The 22,064-nt window shown below is 33.1% G+C and overlaps 3 protein-coding genes across 5 annotated transcripts; 1 reads left to right on the forward strand and 2 right to left on the reverse strand.

The window, feature by feature from the left end:
* The first annotated feature begins 4,382 nt into the window (after positions 1–4,382).
* Positions 4,383–7,498, forward strand: LOC140960984 (short-chain dehydrogenase TIC 32 B, chloroplastic-like). Its single transcript, XM_073419314.1, has 8 exons — positions 4,383–4,616; positions 5,258–5,489; positions 5,625–5,704; positions 5,799–5,955; positions 6,579–6,657; positions 6,799–6,883; positions 6,968–7,014; positions 7,235–7,498. Exons 1-8 carry the CDS (start codon positions 4,505–4,507, stop codon positions 7,403–7,405), a joined length of 963 nt encoding a protein of 320 aa, XP_073275415.1. The 5' UTR covers positions 4,383–4,504; the 3' UTR covers positions 7,406–7,498.
* A 1,503-nt stretch (positions 7,499–9,001) lies between these two features.
* Positions 9,002–16,123, reverse strand: LOC140971137 (eukaryotic translation initiation factor 3 subunit A-like). 3 transcript variants are annotated; one of them, XM_073433228.1, is made up of 14 exons: positions 15,995–16,123; positions 15,076–15,148; positions 14,135–14,616; positions 13,381–13,596; positions 12,887–13,255; positions 12,772–12,801; positions 12,311–12,538; positions 12,046–12,207; positions 11,523–11,744; positions 11,192–11,398; positions 10,903–11,109; positions 10,662–10,742; positions 10,039–10,240; positions 9,002–9,728 (listed from the first exon to the last, which is right to left on the reverse strand). In XM_073433228.1, the coding sequence occupies exons 2-14, from the start codon at positions 15,119–15,121 to the stop codon at positions 9,286–9,288; spliced, it is 2,895 nt and encodes a 964-aa protein (XP_073289329.1). In that variant the 5' UTR covers positions 15,122–15,148; positions 15,995–16,123; the 3' UTR covers positions 9,002–9,285. The 3 variants fall into 3 exon arrangements, with proteins under 3 accessions (XP_073289329.1, XP_073289330.1, XP_073289331.1); XM_073433229.1 differs by having other exon boundaries at positions 15,977–16,103; XM_073433230.1 differs by lacking the exons at positions 15,076–15,148; positions 15,995–16,123 and having other exon boundaries at positions 14,135–14,380; positions 14,472–14,616.
* Positions 16,124–18,471: 2,348 nt separating this feature from the next.
* Positions 18,472–20,282, reverse strand: LOC140971138 (actin-depolymerizing factor 1). Its single transcript, XM_073433232.1, has 3 exons — positions 20,087–20,282; positions 19,056–19,321; positions 18,472–18,924 (listed from the first exon to the last, which is right to left on the reverse strand). The coding sequence occupies exons 1-3, from the start codon at positions 20,087–20,089 to the stop codon at positions 18,771–18,773; spliced, it is 423 nt and encodes a 140-aa protein (XP_073289333.1). The 5' UTR covers positions 20,090–20,282; the 3' UTR covers positions 18,472–18,770.
* Between the last annotated feature and the right edge of the window lie 1,782 nt (positions 20,283–22,064).

Here is a 22,064-nt window from a genome sequence, read left to right on the forward strand (position 1 = left end):
CAAAAATTTCTGTAAGATGTCTCATCTCATCTGTCAACTCAATTATTATTTTTTATGTCCAAAATATTATTTTTCATGACAAAAATATTATTTTTGTTAGTCATGTTATGAAGAAATATCGACGGTTAAAGAATATATAAAAAGATAATCATAAAAATTCCTGTACGACAGTCTTATCAATCAACTAATTTATTACTTTTTATGTCCAAAATATTATTTTTCATGACAAAAAATCATTTTTTGTTAATTATGTAATGAAGAAATATTAACGGTTAAATAATATATTGTAAAATCATCTCATCAGTCAACTAAATTATTACTTTATATGTCCAACATATTATTTTTCATGACAAAAATGTCATTTTTCGTTAGTTATGTTATGAAGAAATATTTATAATATGCTAATTTGAGTAAAGTATGTTTTTGTTGTCAAAAATTTACTGTATAATAAATAAAAATTTGAGTGAAAAAGATAGGCTATAAATTACAATCCGTTGGCCGATATAAATTCTTTGCATGTCGAGGAGAGTTTAAAAGAGTTGTATTAATCAGTCCTCTAGTCTTAAAGCGTTCATGGCATTGGCCAAGTACTGATCAACTACTTCAACTGCTTTTTATAATGAATGAATGACATTGGCTAAGGATTAAATTCATAGGACTTAGGTTTTCTTTTTTCTTTTGGGTCCATTAACAATGATTAAAATATTCTTTAGAACTAAATTCCTTTGGAAAATAATCAATCTTTTACTCACAATATGCTGAATGCTTACATATGAATCAAGGATTGGCCTAGTGCATTCAACCTAATCTGTTCTAGAGAGGAGGCCTCGTGTTTGAGACTCGTCGTAAAAATCACCACTCTTGATATCAAGTATGTATATCTTGTTATACTATATATTACAATCGAGTCTGATAAAAACATAATAGTATCATAATCTATTTTTTTAGAATTCATAACTTATTCTTATAACTATATCCCCGAAAAACTCGATTCATTATTCAATTGAATCTCCTCAACCACATCATTATCTTTGGAATAAACATCTTTGTTTAAAAAAAAAATTTAGAATCAGAAAATTAAATTTGATTTTTTATATTTGTAAAATAAAATGACTGTACAAGTAGCAAAAGACAATAACATTTATGAATCAGGGTAGGTAAATTTTTTTTTTTTTCAGAAATAACACTCATCGGCCACTACCAACGACTCGACTTTTATTTTCACGTTGTACTTACTATGTGTTCTCGTTTTCATAATGAAATCAAATAATTAATGTACATGCATTAATGAATGGTAAATAGCTTTTTATATATTTAAAATGTCAAATTTGTAAAAAAAAATATTGTGAAAATGTGAAGTAAACATGGGATACATCAACAAAATTCACGTGAACTCGAAAATACCATAAAAATTTCAAAGCTTCGACTCAAAATTTAGTCAAGAAGAAAACTGATATTCTTATCTCCTAAATCATATATACAAAATATAAATTGAAAAGCTTTTTCACAATCATTTGAATGAGACAGTTGTCCTAATTGTCTATCATAGGATAGTCTATCATAGGATAGGATAGCTAGAGATATCATATGACATATATATCTTGAACTTTCAACGTGACCTCCAAAATACAGCATAAAAAATTATCTGAATTTGGTTTAGTTACCTCAAAATTTGTATTGATTTTTCATCGTTATTTTGTTGACAAAAATTTGTATGAGACGATCTCACAGATTGTATTTTGTGAGATATATATCTTATTTGGGTCATCCATTGAAAAATATTACTTTTTATGCTAAGAGTATTACTTTTTATTGTGAATATCAGTAGGGTTGACACATCTCACAGATAAAGATTCGTGAGACCGTCTCACAAGAGACCTACTCTAATTTCTTTTAACAAAAAAATAATTTAATTTAAATAAAATAAAATTACCAAAAATAAAAATATAAAAAATCAAGCGATTCAATTCCAATTTCACCTTCTACTGGAATTGAAACCTTTGATTTCACATTCGAAATCATCGTTTTTTTATAACTTTGAGATGGTCCCACGGATCTTTGTCCGTGAGATGAGTCAACCATGTTCATATTTACATTAATAAGTAATATTTTAAAAAGTAAAAAAATTTCATAGGTGACCCAAATAAAATACTTGTTTCACAAAGTTGACTCGTGAGGTATTGTGAAAAAGCTTTTTTATTAGAATAATGTTAAAGATACAATAAATATATTGAACGATATTACAACAATCATATATTAAGATTTTGTTATTATTTTATGAGATTTTGTATTGAATCTATCTTGAGATTTTGATAAATTAAACTTTTGTATTATAAAATTTATTGTAGAAATCTCGTTATACCGGTTGCATGACTCTTTCCCCAATATAATCCCAGTACTGATAAATAGCACCACTCTCCATCCATGNAAAAAATTGACAAACTGTGTAGTTCATGTTTTATTTTTCTTCTGTCCTAAATATATATTCCACTTTATCTATTTAATAAAACATTTTTCTAATATATCTCTATTTAATGTGTATGATATAATTGTATTCAATTTTCATTATTTGTGGTCTGGTGGGAAAGGGGAGAGTCTTTCAAGATGTCGCACAGTTATACCTACCATATTTTTCTTATAGCTTTGTGTACATGCATGCTTAGAGAGGTAAAATAAATCAAGTTGGTTAGTATGTTTTTTGAGTTAGTTCAAAAAATACTTTATTTGTATATGATATTATCGGTATCAAGTTGAATTCGAATATGTTCAAATATTTTTCGAGTCGAACTCGAATTCAAATTATTTTGTTCTATAATTCACGAGCTGGTTGTAAGTTTTATATTTTCATTAATATAATTATATATTAAAGAAATATACTTCGAGTATTTTGAATATTTATTTCGAGAAATAGTTGAACAGCTCGCGAACATGTCGAAGATTTCGTGTTAAAGCTCTAAATTCGAGCAAAGATTGTTAAACTATTCAATTTTCGAATCGAATTCGAAACTTCAAATTTATTTCCTTATTCAGATCGATTCGATTTGTCCATGACCCAGTAATCATATGCCTAACTTGAGTCATTTCCAACACATGGACTAGCCTAAGAATCCCCACAACATCTTCTAATCTCTATTTAAAGAAAGATCACAATAAAAGTATGTTTTATTAATTCATTGCAGAGAAATTTTAAATGCCATTTTGATTTTTACGTAATCTATAAAAAATGAATGAATCCAAATATTTAATCTTTTTATTTTTTGGGAAACTTATAAAAGTGATTACGTTTGATTAGACGTGGGCTGGTGGATGGAGCCATTTATGATTATAGCAGTTGGGTCACTTTCATTAACTGCGCATTCACACATCACCCTTTAGACTAACTTTATATACCCCATTTTTAAAATTTATGTTTAGACAACCTTCAATCGAAACTACGTACCTCGTATGTATAATGACTTTCGAAAATGTTTTATCTAGATTTTCATACGAGTCAGTGACGAATTATAAATCATCTCATGGCGTACGGTATTGTGAGATTTTAAGTAGTGATTTTCAAATTTTTTGACTTGTTTGGATTATAAAACAAATTATGAAACGCAAAAGTTCGATCTTAGATACGAATCTCAGCAAAATCACCAAATTTAAAACAATGATTTAAAGTAAGAGTAGGTCTTCTTGTGAGACGGTCTCATGAATTTTTATCTGTGAGACGGGTCAATCCTACCGATATTCACAATAAAAAGTAATGCTCTTAGCATAAAAAGTAATATTTTTTCATGGATGACCCAAATAAGAGATCTGTCTCACAAAATATGACCTGTGAGACCGTCTCACACAAGTTTTTGCTTTAACACGTTATTTTCGGGAATAAAGTTCTTGATTTTGTTTATTAGTTAATTATTTGTCAGAATTTTCTAATAGAAGGCCGATTTAATTAAAAAAATAGGGGGAATATGAAACTTGAATTTTGGAAATATTACATAAAAATATAATTATAACTTGTATGTTTTCTATTTTTAGTCTTGTTATCGATAAATTTACGGTCTTGGTCCATCACTTTGTCCTTTTCTCCAACTCTAGTTCTTTTCACCATAGAGCATACGTAAATTATTTGTACCGAAAAATGATGATACGACGGTTGGCATTGCTAGCGTATCTCATGTTATGTTAACATTCCGGTAAAAAAGAATACAATTGGAGAAAAGTGCAAATACCTAGAATTAACCGACAACAATAAAAAAACATACAAATTATGAGATCAAAATATAATTTTTCTATAAAAATTCAACTCAATAAACCAACCCTAAGTACCTTACTATCTTGTCCCTCCTTTTCGTATGCAGTCTTTTGTCTTTTTCTATTCTCGGCTCAACCATAATTACGGCACAAAGGAAAATAGATATCCATCGATTCCTTATAAATATCGTCACATTTCTTGCAGCATGCTTTCATTTTTAAGGCTTCTTTTTGCAGAGAAAACCAAAATTAAAATAAAGCCCAGAAAATGTTAAGGCTGATAACTGGAATCAGAGGGCCGAGTGGATTCGGATCAGCTTCAACTGCTGAAAATGTCACCGATGGGATCGATGCTACCAATATCACTGCTATTATCACAGGTCAGATACCAAGAAAATTCTCAGTTTAAAGCAAATTTTCAAGTTTATACGTATAATTATATGTACAGTACATGCATGCAGAAAAGTATTTAATTTATCATTTTATGAGCTTTATTTATTCTAACCTCCGGTTACGCTTTCAGTAATTTTGGAATTTATATTTTTTTTTAAATGACAACCGATCCTGATTAAATTTTGGGAATTTTATAAAAGTGAACAAATTAATTAAATTTGTATTTGGATTAAAAAAGGTGTAAACGATTGAATTCTTGTGATTTTATCCGTAGAACTAGTAATTCAAATTTTAATTTGGGAAAGAAAATCTTGTCCTAAATTTTGGATATATATTAAATTTTTTTACTAACATTTTAAATATTTACAAAAATTCTTGTGAGACGATATCATGGTCAATTTTATGAGACAGATATTATATTTACACCAACAATGAAAAAATATTATTTTTATACCAAAAGTACTATTTTTTTATTATAAATATGAGCAATGTTGACTCGTCTTACGACTAAAGATCCGTGAGACCGTCGAGAGACCTGCTCTTAAATATTTTCATTTTGAGTTGATTATGTCCATCCAATTTTATGAAGGAAAAAAAATAAATTTAAAATGTCTTGATTATATTGTAGGTGGTGCAAGTGGGATAGGATTAGAGACTGCAAGAGTTTTAGCACTAAGAAATGCTCATGTTATCATTGGTGCAAGGAATATGGAGTCTGCAATTGAAGCAAAGCAACTCATTCTTAAAAAGCACAAACATGCAAGAATCGATGTCCTAAAACTTGACCTTGCTTCACTCGGATCAGTCAAGGATTTTGCTGATAATTTCCTAGCTCTCAATCTTCCTCTCAACATTTTAATGTAATTAGTTTTCTTTTCCTACATCGTCAATTCATATCAATTACTGGTCATTTTTAATATTTAAATTATACGAGCCAAAGAGGTTTCGGTCTAGTCTCTTTTTTTTTCTGTACATAAAAATTATTTTAATTACAGAAACAATGCTGGTATCATGTTCTGTCCATATCAGCTCTCTAGTGATGGAATTGAGTTGCAATTTGCTACAAATCATATAGGTACGTAATAATGCATGTTTAATTTTTTGACTAATTAATGCATACTTAAATATTAATTTCAGTGTGTAAAATAATTAATATTGGTTGTTCTCAGGTCACTTTTACTTGACTAGCCTTCTCCTTGATCGGATGAAGCAAACTGCCAAGGCTACCGGCTTCGAGGGTAGAATCATCAATTTGTCATCGGTTGCTCATGTCTACTATTCTTACAAGGAAGGGATCATGTTTGACAAGATTAATGATATAAAAAGGTAAACTTGTAGGGTTCTACCATTACATTATTTATCATATCATCCAAATAATAATAATAATAATAAAAAATTAAAAGTCTCACTTAAAATATCTAAGATATACATGCAAATTTACTCATAAGTATGATGTTTTTGACCTAAAAATTAATAAAAGAATTGATAAAGGAATGAAGTAAAGTTGCATTTGGAGTACTGTATTTCAAACGTATTTTTTTTTTATTTTAGAGAAACAAGATCATGAATTTCAAATTCACCTCTCGCATGTTTATATAATATTTCATGTTAATTGTGATGCATTTAAAATTCACTCAATCATAGTGTCATTTGAAATTTATTCTACTTTGTGTAATTAATACGTAAATAAGTAAGGTATATATTTAAGATTTTAAATATTGTTTTATTATTAACAATAAAACTATAATCGAAATCGATTCCAATGAATTTTAAATCCATCAATTCAAATGCAACTTAGGGAATTGATGGGGTAAGTTGAGTAACAATTAAATGGGAAATCCACTTTCGATTCCATCCAACCTCTATCTATCCTATACCAATCTTCAGCACTATTTGCCGACACATTTCTTACTATATATACTTATTTTTTTCTTATCATATAATGTCAGTTACGATGCGAAGAAAGCATATGGGCAATCTAAATTAGCCAACATCCTTCATGCCAACGAGCTCTCTCGACGCTTAAAGGTCCTCTATCTCTCAATTTCGCGATATTTTTGAAAGCTCGCCTAAGGACTAATATGCCTAAATACGAAATATTGAGGACAAAAATCGTGTGTTTCTTTAGTTTCTCAAGTTATTTTTCGGCTACGATGTTTTTATTTGCAGGCGGAGGGAACGAATATCATCGTGAACTCGGTGCATCCGGGATTGATAATGACTAATCTCTTCAAACATTCTGGTGTTTCCATGAGTATGATCTCTACAAACTCATATATAAGCTTTTTATGTATTATATGTGTTTTGTTTTCATGTATATATCGATTTTTTTTTCCAGAAATTTTTAGGTTCGTTTGTTGCTTTATGTGGAAGAACATCCCCCAGGTAACATTCTTGAACGATTCCACTGTAAGAAAATACTAAATCAAGATTGTGTTTCATGTATATATGTAAGAAAATTCCAAAATATTAGAGATTAAAATAACTCGCGGCACTAATATTTCTAGGCTGACTATAACATATCGACATCACTTAATTATAAAAAGCAGGTTTTTCATGAAAATATTGTAAAATAAATAATATTTTTTATCGTATTAATACACAGGGTGCGGCCACAACGTGCTATGTTGCACTTCACCCAGGTCTGAAAGGCGTATCGGGGAAGTATTTCATGGATTGCAATGAGTTCAAGCCGAACAAGTTGGCAAGAAACGAAGTTGTAGCAAAGAAGCTGTGGGATTTCAGCGAGAATTTGGTCAAGGCAGCTCATTGTTAACTATTTATTTATTCAATATAAACTGAAATATTATAATTATAATAAAAAAACTCGTACAATTATCATCAAGTTAAGAAAGTTTCCTATGGTTTACATGATTTCCTGAAAATGGTAATGATTTATGTATTTTTTTTTTGAAAACTGTAATGCCTCATATTTGCTTTCTCACATTTGTTTCCTGCCGATTTTCAGCTAATCAGAAATATTTCTTTTGACACCAGTTGTATCAGAGAAAAAAGGCCTTCCTATGCGGTTCAAATTTACTGAAAATAGTATGGTACTTGAGGCAAGAAGAAAAGAGATTCAAGAAGGGTTGGAGCTATAAAATTAATTGAAAGGAAAATATAATTATGAAAGGTGACTCCATATATTCCGAAAATTGAAATTCAAAATTTTTAAAAATTCCACACAACTTTAATTTTTCCCCTTGTCCTCATCATATCCAAGATTTTTCTATGATGGAGTGTTTATTAGCTAGGGATGTAAATGAACTTACTACATGCTCGTGAGTATTTATAGCTCGAATCGGTAAAAAATTCGTTCGAGATCGTTCGTTAATCTTATCGATTGTAAGCTCGTTATCCTGTTCGCGAGCTCGGGCTCGGCTCGTTTATGAGTTCGAGATCGAGCTCGGCTAGTTTGTTAGGCCGTAAATGTATAATATCTCAAGCATTAGAAGAGCTCGAATCGAGCTCGAGCTATTAGTGAGCTTAGTATTTTCAAAACGAGTCGAGCTCGAGTCTCATGATAAAAGCTCGAATAGGGCTTGAGCCTATATATACTTTGAACGAGTCGAGCTCGAGCTCGATACTGTTCGGCTCGACTCGCTCACATTCCTAATGATATGACTAAATTTTAATCTTTGGATTCTAAATGTATTATATTAATTTACATTAAAATGTAAGAGACAAGTATGAACAAATATTGTTGAGAGAGAGATATGAGAATAATTAGTTTACGTGAAACGTGAAATAACTCATCGGATACACCACTGCGTTCACGAATCAAACTAGCATTTAGCGCACAAACACATTAAAAAAATATATTTTCAAATTCAACAAGTGACCATTTCAAGCTACATTGTATTCTAGTTACAAAATCTACAAAACGTTACTCTCATCAAATTGGTTATACAGGAAATGAGCATACTTGATGCCGGGCAGGTAAGGAATTCAATATTGAGCAAAAGTAGGGGAAAAATTATAGATACACAAAGTAAAACCAAGAAAGTATTGCAAAGCAAGGCCGTACTTTGGTCCTTTTCTTAGCAATTAAGGCAGTACAGATGACCAAGACAGCCTCGATCCACCACCACCTCCAATGGACGATCTCCGGTCATGACCGGTAATGCCCCGCCAGACACTTATCAGATAAAGGCAGCGGAGTGTTACTAGTCGTGAAGGCAGTAATATATAGATCGTCAAAAATTTTGATATACTTCTTGTTTTAAAAGCTCTTAAACTTTCAAATTACCAGCCTTTTGATATTTAAAATGGACTATTTTGAAAATTGTTAGGAATAGAGGAAATCAGATCGACCAAATTTTTCATCCCAACATTCATCAGATAAATCCATTACAAGATGGTGAATCCGGATAGTAAACGAAGTGCTTTAATTTGAATTTACTTATAAACCAAACTTAAAAGGCTTTCAAAACGTAAGCCAGGCTACAAGTTGAATAAGTTCTACATTTATTTAATGATCTAACAAGAATACCAAAACTTCAAAGTCCAGATTAATGGTGTCAATTATACATGAGCTCGCACTTCTGTACTGCCTCTTAAAGATATGAAAAAAAACCTGCTCCGATGGCAACCAGAAGAAAGTTAAATACCAACTCTCAAAAATCATCCAGAGATGTACACTGACTACTCAGGAACTCAGCGATCACCTCGAGCCCTGGTGGATGACCAAGACTGCCTCGAGGAACTACCACCACCTTCGAAGGATGGTCTCCTATCATCCCGCCACCTGTCACTTTGCTGAGGTAGATGATTGTCCATTCTGCTCCCAGTAGACCAATTATCAGCTGTTGGAGGGGCCTGGCCACCACCACCCTCGGCAGCCATTCTGAACCTGGGCACGTATTTACCAGTTGATGGTGCAGCATCAACAGCAACTGGGACAGCAGGTTTTGCGTCCGCCGGATGAGTCAAGGCAGGGGTCTCGGTCTTTGAGAAGATGGAGGATGATTTCCTCAAGAGCTCGTCTCTCCGCTTGTTTTCTTTTTCCTCCAGCTCCAGCTCCCGCTGCCTCTGCTTTTCCGCTATTTCATCGAGCTTGGCCTTTCGCTCAGCATCCTCTTTCTTACGCCGCTCCATCTCTGCAGAATTTTAAGTGCCATGAAGGCAAGCATTGCATTATTATCTATCAAGATATACCATCTGTTTCAAACTTAAGGCAACACTTGACACAAAACAAACCTTTCAGTCAGCACATGTACATATACAAAGCTTCGGCAAAGAAAGGGCACAGTTGGCGTGGCAGTTAAAAGCCTTGATAATTTATGCATTAGTAAAAGTCGTTGATAAGTAAAAAGAAACATGACATTGGAGAGTAGTCATAGCTAGGATTTAGAGAATTTTATTGCCGTGGGAATAGATCCAAAAGTGGAGTTTGAAAGGGAAAAATACCTTCAAGCTTTCTCGCTTCCTCCTCTTCACGCAATCTTTTCTGTTTCTCTTCTTCAGATCTCAGAAAATATATCATTTTCCTCTTAGCCTCCCTTTCCTGTTTACGTGACCTGATAACCTGATTTATCCTTTCTTCTTTCTCCTCCTTGAGACTCTTGTACTCAGCTATCCTATGGCTAAGCACTTTTTCATGGAGTATTTGCTGTATTAGCATTGGCAAAACATTGCAGGTGAGTAAAACAACTCCAAAGATGCACTTTCACAAGCTGAAAATGCTGATGTACACTTTCAAGTTTCAAACTAAAGGCAAATCAAACTTTGTCTACAGTTTATGCTAGAGAGTTTTCCTATAACATTGAAGTTTTCATAGCACGACCTTCTCTAAGCCCTAGCGCAATATAAGAGTAAGCAACCCAAAGTTAAAACCTTCGAGTCATGTAAATTTATCATTCAGATAACCTCTCGTGAGTAACACACTAAAATATAATCCTTCTTATAGATCCAACCAATGTGATGATGTTTCTTCTCATAAACCATGACTCCCGTGACAACGTTGAACACCAGAAAACTATCATTCTATCACCAAAAACAATAATTTTACGTAAATAACTGAAATGGGTCACCTTGTTCTCTAACAAACGCTCAAGCCTCCTCTTTTCCTCTAGGTCTCCAGTATGTCGCTGTCTGCTCATAGCAATCTCTTGCTACATAAAAAAGTAACAAAATGATCATTTTATCAATAGAACGAATATATTCAACTAAATAAGTATCATTTTGTGGGCATTGCTACATAGTATGAAATAGGACAGAAGATACATGATCCACATGAAGTTTTAAATAAAAAACAAGGTCATTCATGCAGACCTGCTGCTCATATTTGTGCATAGCTTCTTCTTCCACCAATCTCCTTTGGGACACAGCTTCAATAAGTGGAGCTGCCTCTTCTCTTTTTGCCCTCTCCAAGTGATCCATTGTCTTGGCAAGCTTCTGTACTTTTTTCTCCATTTCCTGCTTTTCCCTGAGTTGCTCACTATGGGCCAGGTCCTTCAAAGTCTGCATGGTAAGTTTTTCCTGTAAAATTACAGCTGTTAACTAAATAAACATATAAAAAATAAGAATGAAAAAACCACACCGAAAGTAAAATTTAACGTACTCCGTCTAAAATTGGCTTCTTCCCTTTCTTCTTGCCATGTTTTTCAGCTTCCTGCAGCAAAGCTTGGGCCTCCTCAAGTTCACGTTCTTCTATTTCCCTTAGAATTCTTTGATTTTTCATCTGCTCAAACTCAGTGGCAAGCCGTCTCTGCTCTGCCTCTTCAGTTATTTTTTGCAACTTCTGCCTCTTTGCCTCTTCCTCACGTTCCTGCAAAAGTCCGTAAATCAATCTAGGTAAATTACACACCTAATCTCCTTTCAACTAACAAGAACAATCTAAAAAGTGAAATATAATTCATTATCTTTTCAAAGCAAAAAAGGACAGGACAAACCATCTCCAAAAGCTGGCGTTCTCGTTCTTCTTTGCGTTTTTCGATTATTGATTTGCGTGCAAGAAGTCTTCTGTGTTCTTTTTCAATGACTTCTGCTAAATGAGAAACTCTGTCCTCCAATTTTGAGGTTGTCTTAGCAGGGGGGTAAATCATTACCCTTGCTTTGCTAAGAGATGCTGCAAAGACGGACAGGTGATCTCGTAGGCCCTCCGATTCCAGACTCTGGAGCGAAAATAACTAATTATATGACTTACAGGAGTATACTATAAACATCATTCAATTGGTTCCACAATTACGAAGAGGGAGGTAAAATGGGTACAGAGTCCTAAATTTCCAAAATTTTATGCTCAAAGCACCAGTATAAAGGAGGTCAGCCCAAAGAGATATAACAGAATCAACAAGGTTGAGGCGATTAAAACAACTTTTATGGGAATTTATTCCACGCGACAAAACAATCAAGTGACTGATGGCCAAGATTTGCTGGTAAAATATTCAAGAATTAACAATGAGATGGTGAACTTACCTTACTACCAAAAAAAATGGCACTCTTCCGATAATCCACTTTCATTGTTAAAAAGTTACACTTGATTGAATCCACAGATATCTTCTCAAGAGTAGAAAAATCAAAAAAAGGAATTATTGTTGACAGGTTGTCAATACTGATTGTCTGGTACAACTGTGAGACCTGAATACACACAGGGTAAAAAGACAAAAGTATGATGTCGATTACAAAAAAGTGGTGTCAGTCTTGTATAAGGAGAAGAACGGAAATTGTAAGAAAAGTACACCTGCTGCAGTAACTTCAGAGCTGCAAGTTTCTCTAGAAAAGGAACATACTGTGACAGCTGTATTTCTGGAACAGAAGAAGCAGAAGCAGTCTTACCCCCGAGCTTTGAGATTTTTGTCAACAAGGGCTGTACTTTCAGCGCCAAGTCTAAAGGAAAAAACTCATGTTCCAAAATTTGGTAAAGATCCTTCACTTCCTGAGTTACACAGGTCATCACACCCTTGGAAACCTAAAGAAAGGACAGAAGGAAAGGTATTAAAATGAAATAGCATAAAGATGAAACACCAAATGCAATCTCAATAAACCCAGGAAGGTAAGAGCACAAACTCCTTGACAATTTCATTCATGCAATCATAGCAGTGCTGGATTCTAAGATGCACATAGAAAGCATAAATCAAAACTTCATAGATCACAGAAATACCCAAAATTATTGATTTGAAATCATCTAAGATTTTGACTTACCAAATCAAGAAGAAGGGAGGACCTGGAAAGCTGAAAAACAAAAAGTTAGCAATCACAAGCTCAAAAACTGCAACATAAAAACACGAGGAAGAGGCTCAGCCAAGATTTCATTTACCACTTCTTTGTTCCCAGGCTTGGATTCAACGTCAAATGAAATAAGTTTACCCACTCTCAAACTCCGTTCTTTCTCATTTTCAAGCTCGAGATGAGATACTCCATAGGAACAATCATATGGAGGTACTGAAAGAGCAGCTAAAACAACTGATGAAGCTATTAGTTGCAAATCCTTATGAGTTAAGTTCTTGTTAAAGTTCTTCTGAAACATGAAAAGCTTAAACCATGCATAAGCATGGTAAAGATGGCTGGATGACATCCAGAATATCTCTAAAAGCTTTGAATAGTAGATAACCATCAAGGAAGCCTTAGGTTTCTTTTTCACCATGCACATCAATCCATATATATCCTCAATCGAACGAAATGCTTCCTGCGTGTCAAAAGCAAGAAAATAACTCAAATACTTTAGAAACTATGAGAACATAAAAGGTATTAATAATTAGTCACATTGTGTGAGTGGGGGCATATGAACCAAGTCACAGACTGTGATCAAACCTGCCAAAGTTCAAGTTCAGCAGCAACTTTCAGTTGCTCAAATCTAGTGTCAAGATAAAACTGCAAGCTTTCTGGAACAGCAAGGTCAGGCCTATCCCTCTGGTCTCTATACTTGTTAAGGTTTAAAAGATGATTCCGAATAATTTCAGACAACCTCCGAAATTCTGTAGTTCTTTTGTATTGCTTACAGAATTGAAAGGCTCGGTGAGCAGTCATCTGTAAAGAGCAAGCACAAGTGCAAGGAATTTTTTAGTCACTGACTAAGTTTCACGCAAAAATTCCAAATTCCGAAAGTGTACAACACAACAAAATTAAAGTAGCATGGAGAATGGTGGAAAACTGAAAAATAATAAGGTAGAAAATTGTATCAGCACCAGGGTGGGATAACTTCAGCATTCAGCATCCACATTGATACTTCCCAAAGTACCAAGCGGAATATACATATTCTTTACAGTATGTTCGATCTATATATAAACCTTTGGGAAGGAGATCATTGAGATGCCTGTAGCTACCAAAAAATCAGAAACATAAACATATCTAGTGTCCTGCAGATTTTAAACCAAACTGAAATGGTAGTGCACCATCGATTTGCTACACTAACATTCACTTAATCATTAAGGAGTGAAGAAGGTTCAGACTTCAAAGCAACTACTCCAGGACTGTCAACTTGATAGAAGATAAGAAAAAAATACATTTATATGTCAGATGCAGAAATTACTGAATTAGAATGAATACAAATAGGAGAAAAACTCACCGCGTACAGGGACTCCAATCTTGAGTTGTTTCGTAAAATTTCCAACACTGTTCTGTATGTCTCCCATAAAAACTTGAACCATGGTGTTACAAGTTCACGATCAGATCTGTCTTTTCCTTTCTCACCACTAACATAGCTCAAAAGAAGATCTTCAGGCCTTTTATCTGCTTCTAAGTCATCGACATCCAGAGCCTCTTCCAAGGCATGTGCTTGATTACGAGCAAGTTCGGCTTTCTCCGTGGCCATCTGCATGAAATGCTTAATCACCTCTTCCAGTGAAGTAATGTTCACTTGTTGGCAAATACCACGGTACTGAATAAGACCATCTTTGGCATACCTTCCCCTCCTCATGTCAACACATAGCTCCACGTACTTCAACATAATCTTCTCATGTGTCCTTGTCCACGCTCTGTACCTCCTTGAGGTGATAAAACTATGAAGAGCTTCGAGGGATTCTTGCTTTTGTCCAACATTGATCAACTCTGTATCAGCATTAGAGCAATGTACATGTATCAAAACTATGAATTGCGAAAATACATCGCCACGTAGCATGTGACAAATGAAATTTTGATGAAATGTTTGGGACACAGGCCATCAAAATCTCTGACTGACTCCCATGCCCAATGACATTAATAAGTATACATGCAACAAAACATATAAGATGAGGAACAAATTAGAGGTGGATGGTTGTTTCCTTGTGAGTTGTGACGCCATTTGAGATGAAAGAAATAGCCAATTGTGACTTCCTTGTTGTTTTAACTTATTTTCAGACAGATTATCCAAAAGAATGTAATTAGTAGTCTTTCCAAGATAGTTCAGAAAATGTTAGCGAAAAGTGATGTACTAATGTAAACAAGGAGCCCGCAGATATAAAAAAAAATCCAAAGCTACAGACAGATTATTCAAGTAAGTTACACGCAAGAGTTAATTTATAGACCTACCTTCAGCTCGCTTAAAAGCATTCTCGGGTCTAGCAAACGTAGCCATTGAAAAATTTTGATGCAGATATTTTTTCTGTACAAAACAGAGTATACATTCATCAACAACTTAATCGCATGAGTAGAATCAACTTCAGTAGCATGAAGACACGAAGCAAGGAGAACAGATTAGTTTTAAAATGATTAAAAGCAACATGAAGACAAGCTGAATGGATACTTTAAAAATGCAGCAAGGAAGGAGAAGTTTTCTTCAGAGCACAACAAGAAGTATAGCGACTAGTACTAGATAAAGTAGACAGAGGCCGTGATAACACTTTCCACCAAGAGTTGGAAATTGAAATATCATTAAAATGTTTAGTACGAAGTAAGTTTAAAACAAAATTTGTATTTGAATGGATTTGAAGGATTTTGACCATCAAAATAACCAATGTCCATTATCCCCGGAATATTTTGTTTTTCTTTTTTTTTTTCTTGAGAACCAACTTGACACCTCACTGTGGCAACTAAGTCAAGCTTGAGTCAAGATTTTTCAGACTCCTATATAAGCTCGTAAATTTTCGAGTGGCTCGAAATAGAGCTCAAGCTAGTCATTTAGATATCAAATGTTCCAACGAAAATGCAAACCGGTGGCACCTATGGAGCTCATATTACACCATTACAAACTACTCAACATCACAGCATTTCCTTAGATTTACAAAGTAATACACAATAAATTCCATACCTAAAATACATCAACAAAATCATTTCAAACGTTAACGTTTTTCATCAACCCATAACATGAACCAAACATACATAAAAAAACGTCAAAATCATAGCCAAACAATTCCAAACCAAATGATCAAATCACCAAAAAAACTCATTCCAAACACAGAGGAAGAAAATATTTATGTAAAAAATCAGATACATGTCAAATATAGATCACCAGCGATTGTAAGCGACGATGATTGACGGCAATGGCTGAGGTCGGAGAAGGAGGCGGCGCCGATGGGATTAAGATTTAGGGAGAGGTTGGGTTTCACGTTGGTAAGTTGATTTTAGGGTGAGCGATAGCAGGCCGCAGCCTGCTAACAGACGATGGGCCTTAACGTTTTAAACTTTCATTACTAATATGTGGGCTATTGGGCCCGTTTTTCAGAGAAACCAGGTAGCCCGGACCATTCATGAACAAAAGTTTTAGCTTGATAAGCCAAATATTGGAGTTTTAAGTTGAAAATTATGAAATACAAAACTTCTCCCAACAATACTGGTAAGTAGGTTATCTATATCACAAGAGAACGAAAAGAAATTCATCCCCGTAGATGGATTATACTACACAAACAATACCACTCAAAATTTATATATTGATAAGAAATTATATACACGATAAATATATATCACAAAGACTAAAAATTATAGTTTAGTTGATAGAGCATCTCGTTTACATGTGTGCCAAAGTTTTTCAAAAGAGTTCATCGTAGAATTAAAAAAATTTATCTTATTGAGAAATCAACGTCTAACTACTTTAAGGGAAAAACAACGATTAAGAGTTTAATTTTTTTTACATAATTTCTCCCAATTTGTTTTATTTTATATATTTCGAAAACAAAGATTTTTTTTAAAAAAGTAAAAACTATGTAATAGGGTGTCAATCCGGACGAAGAATTTTACCATGATATTTAATTTGATTCTATTTGGACTAAAAATCAACGACACCTGGCAAAAACTTGTGTGAGACGGTCTCACGGGTCGTATTTTGTGATATGAATCTCTTATTTGGGTCATCCATGAAAAAGTATTACTTTTTATGCTAAGAGTATGACTTTTATTGTTAATATCTGTAGTATTGACCCGTTTCACAGATAAAAATTCGTGAGATCGTCTCACAAGAAACCTAGTCTTTTTCTGTTACCTTGATGGTCGAACGTAGATAAAGGTTTGCTCAACTCTATACAAAATATTTGTTTACGCGGTATATGCATACATGTATTGTCGGATATTACGTTGCAACAGAATATGCAACGAAATCCGAAATACAGAAGATAAATAAATGTATCCTTTTTTTTAGAATAAACTGTAAAATGTAATTAACGATTGCTGAACAATAATATATTAATCTTATTTCCTACTGTAAATACGATATGAAATATTTCAAACCCACAACAATCAATATGATTAATTCATATCACAATTTTCATTCACTCGTATAATCGAGCCCATATTCCAACATATACGTGTATATGTATAAATCGAGTATTCGTATTTTGCTGAAATACAATCTGAATGTTCTGAAATATGCTAAAACTATGTCGAGGAATTGCTTCACACATTAATTTAAAATATTTTTGTTCTAGGATTGATGTATTTTATTCAGAAAAACATATTTAATTTTGGGGAATGATATGAAAAACATTTATTTCAAATGAACTAAAATATTCCGTACATTTAAAATTCACCACGATTACTATTAAAATTGTTTAATTTGATATATAGTGGATATAAAATTCATCGTCTCCATCCAAAACAATTCAAGAAAAGTTGAAGTGATAGATTTCAAACATATCATCTATACATAAGTTACACAACCCGAGGTTGCACGTGGACTTGATTTGAAGGAAACAATTTGAAATTAGTGTCAAGTTGATAAATTTCATATATATCTCGATGATCATTACATATAAATTAGTTAATAAATTATGAATTTAAAATTCACTCAATACAGTTCACCCGCACAATAAAATTGATTTGAATCCATGGTTTCAGGTATTTCAATCTTATGAACCCTAAAAAAAATTAACCACATACTTTATCGTAGATAACTTATAAATTATTCAATGTACTAAGCTTGAAATAGTTTACAGCCCAATGCTAGTCGGAGCGAACAAAATAAAAAAACTAGTCCATTTTACCATTTTTACCTGTATAATGAATACCAAAAACTAATGGATCTGGACTAGGGAAAATATGGAACAAGGGTAATATGTAATTATGAAATATTAATGCTACATTGAAAGAAATAAATATATTTTTAGTTAATTCTCATTCCTAGTCAGGTCTTTTTATATGAATGGAAGTAATCAGGAAGGTCAAATTAATCCATCCAACATTCACCAAACAAATCCCATTACAAGATAATAAAGCATAGAAGTAGCAAATGTAAGTCTTCGAATTTGAATTTAATAAGAATCAAAACTCTAACAGGTTTGTCAAACTGAAAGCCAGATTACAAATTGAAGAACTTCTGTAGTTATTTATTATACTAACAAGAACATAAAATATTTCAAAAGCTGATGAATACAATGTCAAGCCTAAATGAACGACCAACGTTTCTGTAAGTTTTTCTCTTTCATATCAAAAAAATTGCTCCAAAAGCGACCAAAAGAAAACAAGAACTCGCTAGTTCATTCTCGACCAAATTACAGATGAAGAATGCAAAAACTTTAATATCAAAACATGTTGAGAGTTTTCAATCCTCTCAGATTGTTACATATCAGCTTGTATATATCGAGATACTGCTGACATACATTGCACAACACCTAAAGCCAATAATATCATATACCAGACACACACAGATTTGATTGAAAATTAGAAAGAAAGATATAGGTAGTACATGGAGACGATGGTCACCACTATCTAGGTTTACCATCCCACAGTTATAGACATTCAATTTAAAATGGTCTCACTGCACCAGAGCAAGTCTACTGCAGAAGCCCTATAAATTTTTACTTCGATAGACGACTCTTGATAACATCAAGATCCATTTCAGTTGGATCAGTCGCTTGTAGTTCAACTTGAATTCCATCCAGTTCCCTCTTAAATCTGTCCTTCGAGCTAGCATAAATCATCTTGCTTCTGACCCGTGAAGTGTCAGGAGACCTTACATGGCAAATGGCATCAAGCAAATAATTCAAGCGTCATATATATAGCAATAAACTTATTTCAAACAAGTGCACCAACATGACATGTTAGCATTTAGGAAATAAGCAGGTATAAATGTTGGTTCATACCAAGCAATGAAGAAAATCCTGCTTTTCTGGCAATTCTCAGCAGTCACATAGTCAAAATCATAAACAGCATAACGGCATTCATTGGGAGGAAGACTTGCAGTGAAGTCCTCATAATTTTGAGTTGGCTCACCAATCTTTTCAACAATAACTTGCTTCTGTTTCTCCTCTATCTTGAAGACAATGGAGCGATGAGTCCTTTTCGCCTTCAGTTCCAAGAACCTTAGCTTGCAATCATCATGCACAGCCATCCCAGATGCCGCATTTGCCTACAAATAAGATGACAGGAATGTCGTTCGCCTGATGTAAAATTGTAAGTGTTTCGCACGAAATAAAATGGGAATCAACCACATAGTATCATGAAAGCAAAGAACTCGACATGCCAACAAAATTTACGAAAGCTACCAGGGAACCAACAGGAGGGACAGTCCCAATTTTATTCAGTCCCACAAAGCGCCAGATAACAACACACAATGTTAGCTAAAAGCTTTTGCTGTTCTTTATAAAAATTCATTCTTCCATTTCTTCATGCCCTCCGAATATTGAGGAATTGTGCTTTGTCCAGTAATCAAACAGACACGAACAAATTGGTGAAGGCATCATATATATGGTTCTTAACATCAAATTCATTAATCATATGCTTGTGCAAAGCAAAAAAATTGTCCCGAACATCATCTAATGGAGTTCATAAACTACAGAATTTGAAAATAACCTTGAAGCAGCTAAATCATCAATAAAAACGACATCTATCAGATAAATCAAACTTCATCAACACACTCTTATCTCAATCACATCCAGTGAGCAAAGTTAAATCTCACAATCGAACTCACTCCAAGCAACAGCACACACGGAGCAGATCTTGCATTTTCAGTACAGTAAAACAAATTCCGATCAAGCCATAATCTACAAAAATAGCACTCCAAACATCAAAGTAAACGGAGAAAATCAGATCAATCAAACATCAAGCAAATCACTCAAAAACATTCAACACAATAGCGAAATCCGAATCCATACAAGGGAGACGAAATGCTCACCATATTGAAGTTGCTTTAGTTTGAAGCACAGAACGTGAGAGAATTTTGTCGACGCTCCGGATAACGAACAAGGCTCACCACTAATGCTATTTTTAGGCTCTCTTTATTGAGTGTATTTCGTAAAGGTTTTCACTGCGTGTAAATGTACGCTGTTAAGTGTTAAACGACGACGTCACGCCGCGTACCTTTCAAGCCAGTAAAAGCGGCTGGCTCGAGACCCGGCTGTTTAGTATAATAAACTAATTGCTCCCGTCAAAACTGTTTAGACCCATCTTATTTAATACATGTTCCAAGAGCATCCATCCAGAGGGTTGGGTGTAGTAATTGTTCGTGATTGAGATATGTGACTTTTTTGTTGTTTGTATGGTTTAAAATCATAATAATTGTATTGTTATTTTTACTTATATTTTTTGGTAAAACGATGAAATGTTTCAGATTATGCATAAAAGTTTTGTTCCATTTCAAAAATAATGTGTGTACTATTATTTTTAGAAATCTCGTTTCAAAAGTAGGTTATGTTTTGTGTAACTAAAGTGATTTATAATTGCTATATTTATAGAAAAACTCATGCGAAACAATTTTATATATCAATTTTGTGAGATGAATTTCCAACAGATATAACTCATGAAAAAAATATTATTTTTTCTGCTAAAATTATTACTGTTGTTATAGATTGAGTTAACTCGTCTCACTGTTATAGACCATAGCGGATAATATTAGAAAATCTAAGAACATATTAAAATGTATGAGGTGTTTTTATTTAATGTATACACATAGATTTATCATTTTTTTGATAAGGTGAGGAATTATTGTGTAGTTATTAATGATTAATTTATACAATATAATTTTATAAATATTATTTATGTGAAAAACTCATAGAAATCCATGAACATAATTTTGAAAAGATCATATCAGGATTTCTGGTATTTATAATTATTATAACATATATTATGTAAAGACACCAGTTTTTTTTATACATTTGGACCATAATATTTTCTCGTGTATTTATGAACACTTTTTTCAGGTTACATAAGTAATTAAAATTATAATTTCATGCTTATCATTGCAAGGAAATTTTCGATTCTATTTATAATTTTTTTGAAGATTATATATATGCTAATTTTTTAAAAATCGGATTTCAAAATTCAAATTTTTTTTTTTGAAAAATGCTACATTTACGATGAGATGAATGTTACAAATTGTCTTACAAAATGCATTTAAAATAACAAAATTATCTTTACATTTCATGTAAAAAAAACTCTTTAAAAAATACATTTAAAATAACTCATCTTATTATACATATAACATTTTATTTTTACAAAGCAAAAATAGCTCTTTCAAATAAAAATCAATTATAGGCTTACATGAGTTTGACTCATCCGAGCCACCGCTTTTTATAAAATAATAATAATTATTATTATTATTATTTGTGCTTATATAATTTACAATACCCGAAAACAAACTGTTGGTTGGGGTCCATTACTGATATTCTCTCACATTCTGCTTCAACTCCACGCCACTTGATGACGACACTTCACATATTGTTTGGTTGGCAAAAATTAATGAAATAATTCCGACAACAAAAAAAAATATAAATAATTATTTTATTCAATGTCAAAGCTGTGTTTAATTTATGAACGAAATAAATTTATTTTTCTTTCTGTTGGTGTTGGAAGCCAGAATGAAAAATTATTAATAAAAAATAATGGAGTATGTCTCATGTGAGACCGTCTCACGGATCTTAATCCGTGAGACGGTTCAATCCTACCCATATTCACAATAAAAAGTAATACGTTTAGCATAAAAAGTAATAGTTTTTCATGGATGATCTAAATAAGAGATCCATCTCACACAAATTTTTGCCAAAATAATGTGGTCGAAACTATCTAAAAAAATTTATTGTGAACAACACAAATCAACTCGGTCGAGGCAATGGCGCCAGCACGAGCCATAGCCTCTCTTTTTTTTTTTTTTCATT

The sequence above is a fragment of the Primulina huaijiensis genome, chromosome 2 (genome assembly GCF_012295235.1).
Source record: "Primulina huaijiensis isolate GDHJ02 chromosome 2, ASM1229523v2, whole genome shotgun sequence".
Classification (NCBI taxonomy): domain Eukaryota; kingdom Viridiplantae; phylum Streptophyta; class Magnoliopsida; order Lamiales; family Gesneriaceae; genus Primulina; species Primulina huaijiensis.

Excerpts from the sequence above, each read along its gene's own strand:
- LOC140960984 (XM_073419314.1), top strand. The coding sequence starts at position 4,505 with ATGTTAAGGCTGATAACTGGAATCAGAGGGCCGAGTGGATTCGGATCA. Across the intron at positions 5,956-6,578 it reads AAGATTAATGATATAAAAAG|TTACGATGCGAAGAAAGCAT; the intron begins GTAAACTTGTAG and ends ATATAATGTCAG. Across the intron at positions 7,015-7,234 it reads TGTGGAAGAACATCCCCCAG|GGTGCGGCCACAACGTGCTA; the intron begins GTAACATTCTTG and ends ATTAATACACAG.
- LOC140971137 (XM_073433228.1), bottom strand. The coding sequence starts at position 15,121 with ATGGCTACGTTTGCTAGACCCGAGAATGCTTTTAAGCGAGCTGAAG. Across the intron at positions 13,256-13,380 it reads CTGAACTTGAACTTTGGCAG|GAAGCATTTCGTTCGATTGA; the intron begins GTTTGATCACAG and ends TTTGACACGCAG. Across the intron at positions 12,539-12,771 it reads CCTCCCTTCTTCTTGATTTG|GTTTCCAAGGGTGTGATGAC; the intron begins GTAAGTCAAAAT and ends TCCTTTCTTTAG.
- LOC140971138 (XM_073433232.1), bottom strand. Across the intron at positions 18,925-19,055 it reads AGGATTTTCTTCATTGCTTG|GTCTCCTGACACTTCACGGG; the intron begins GTATGAACCAAC and ends TTGCCATGTAAG.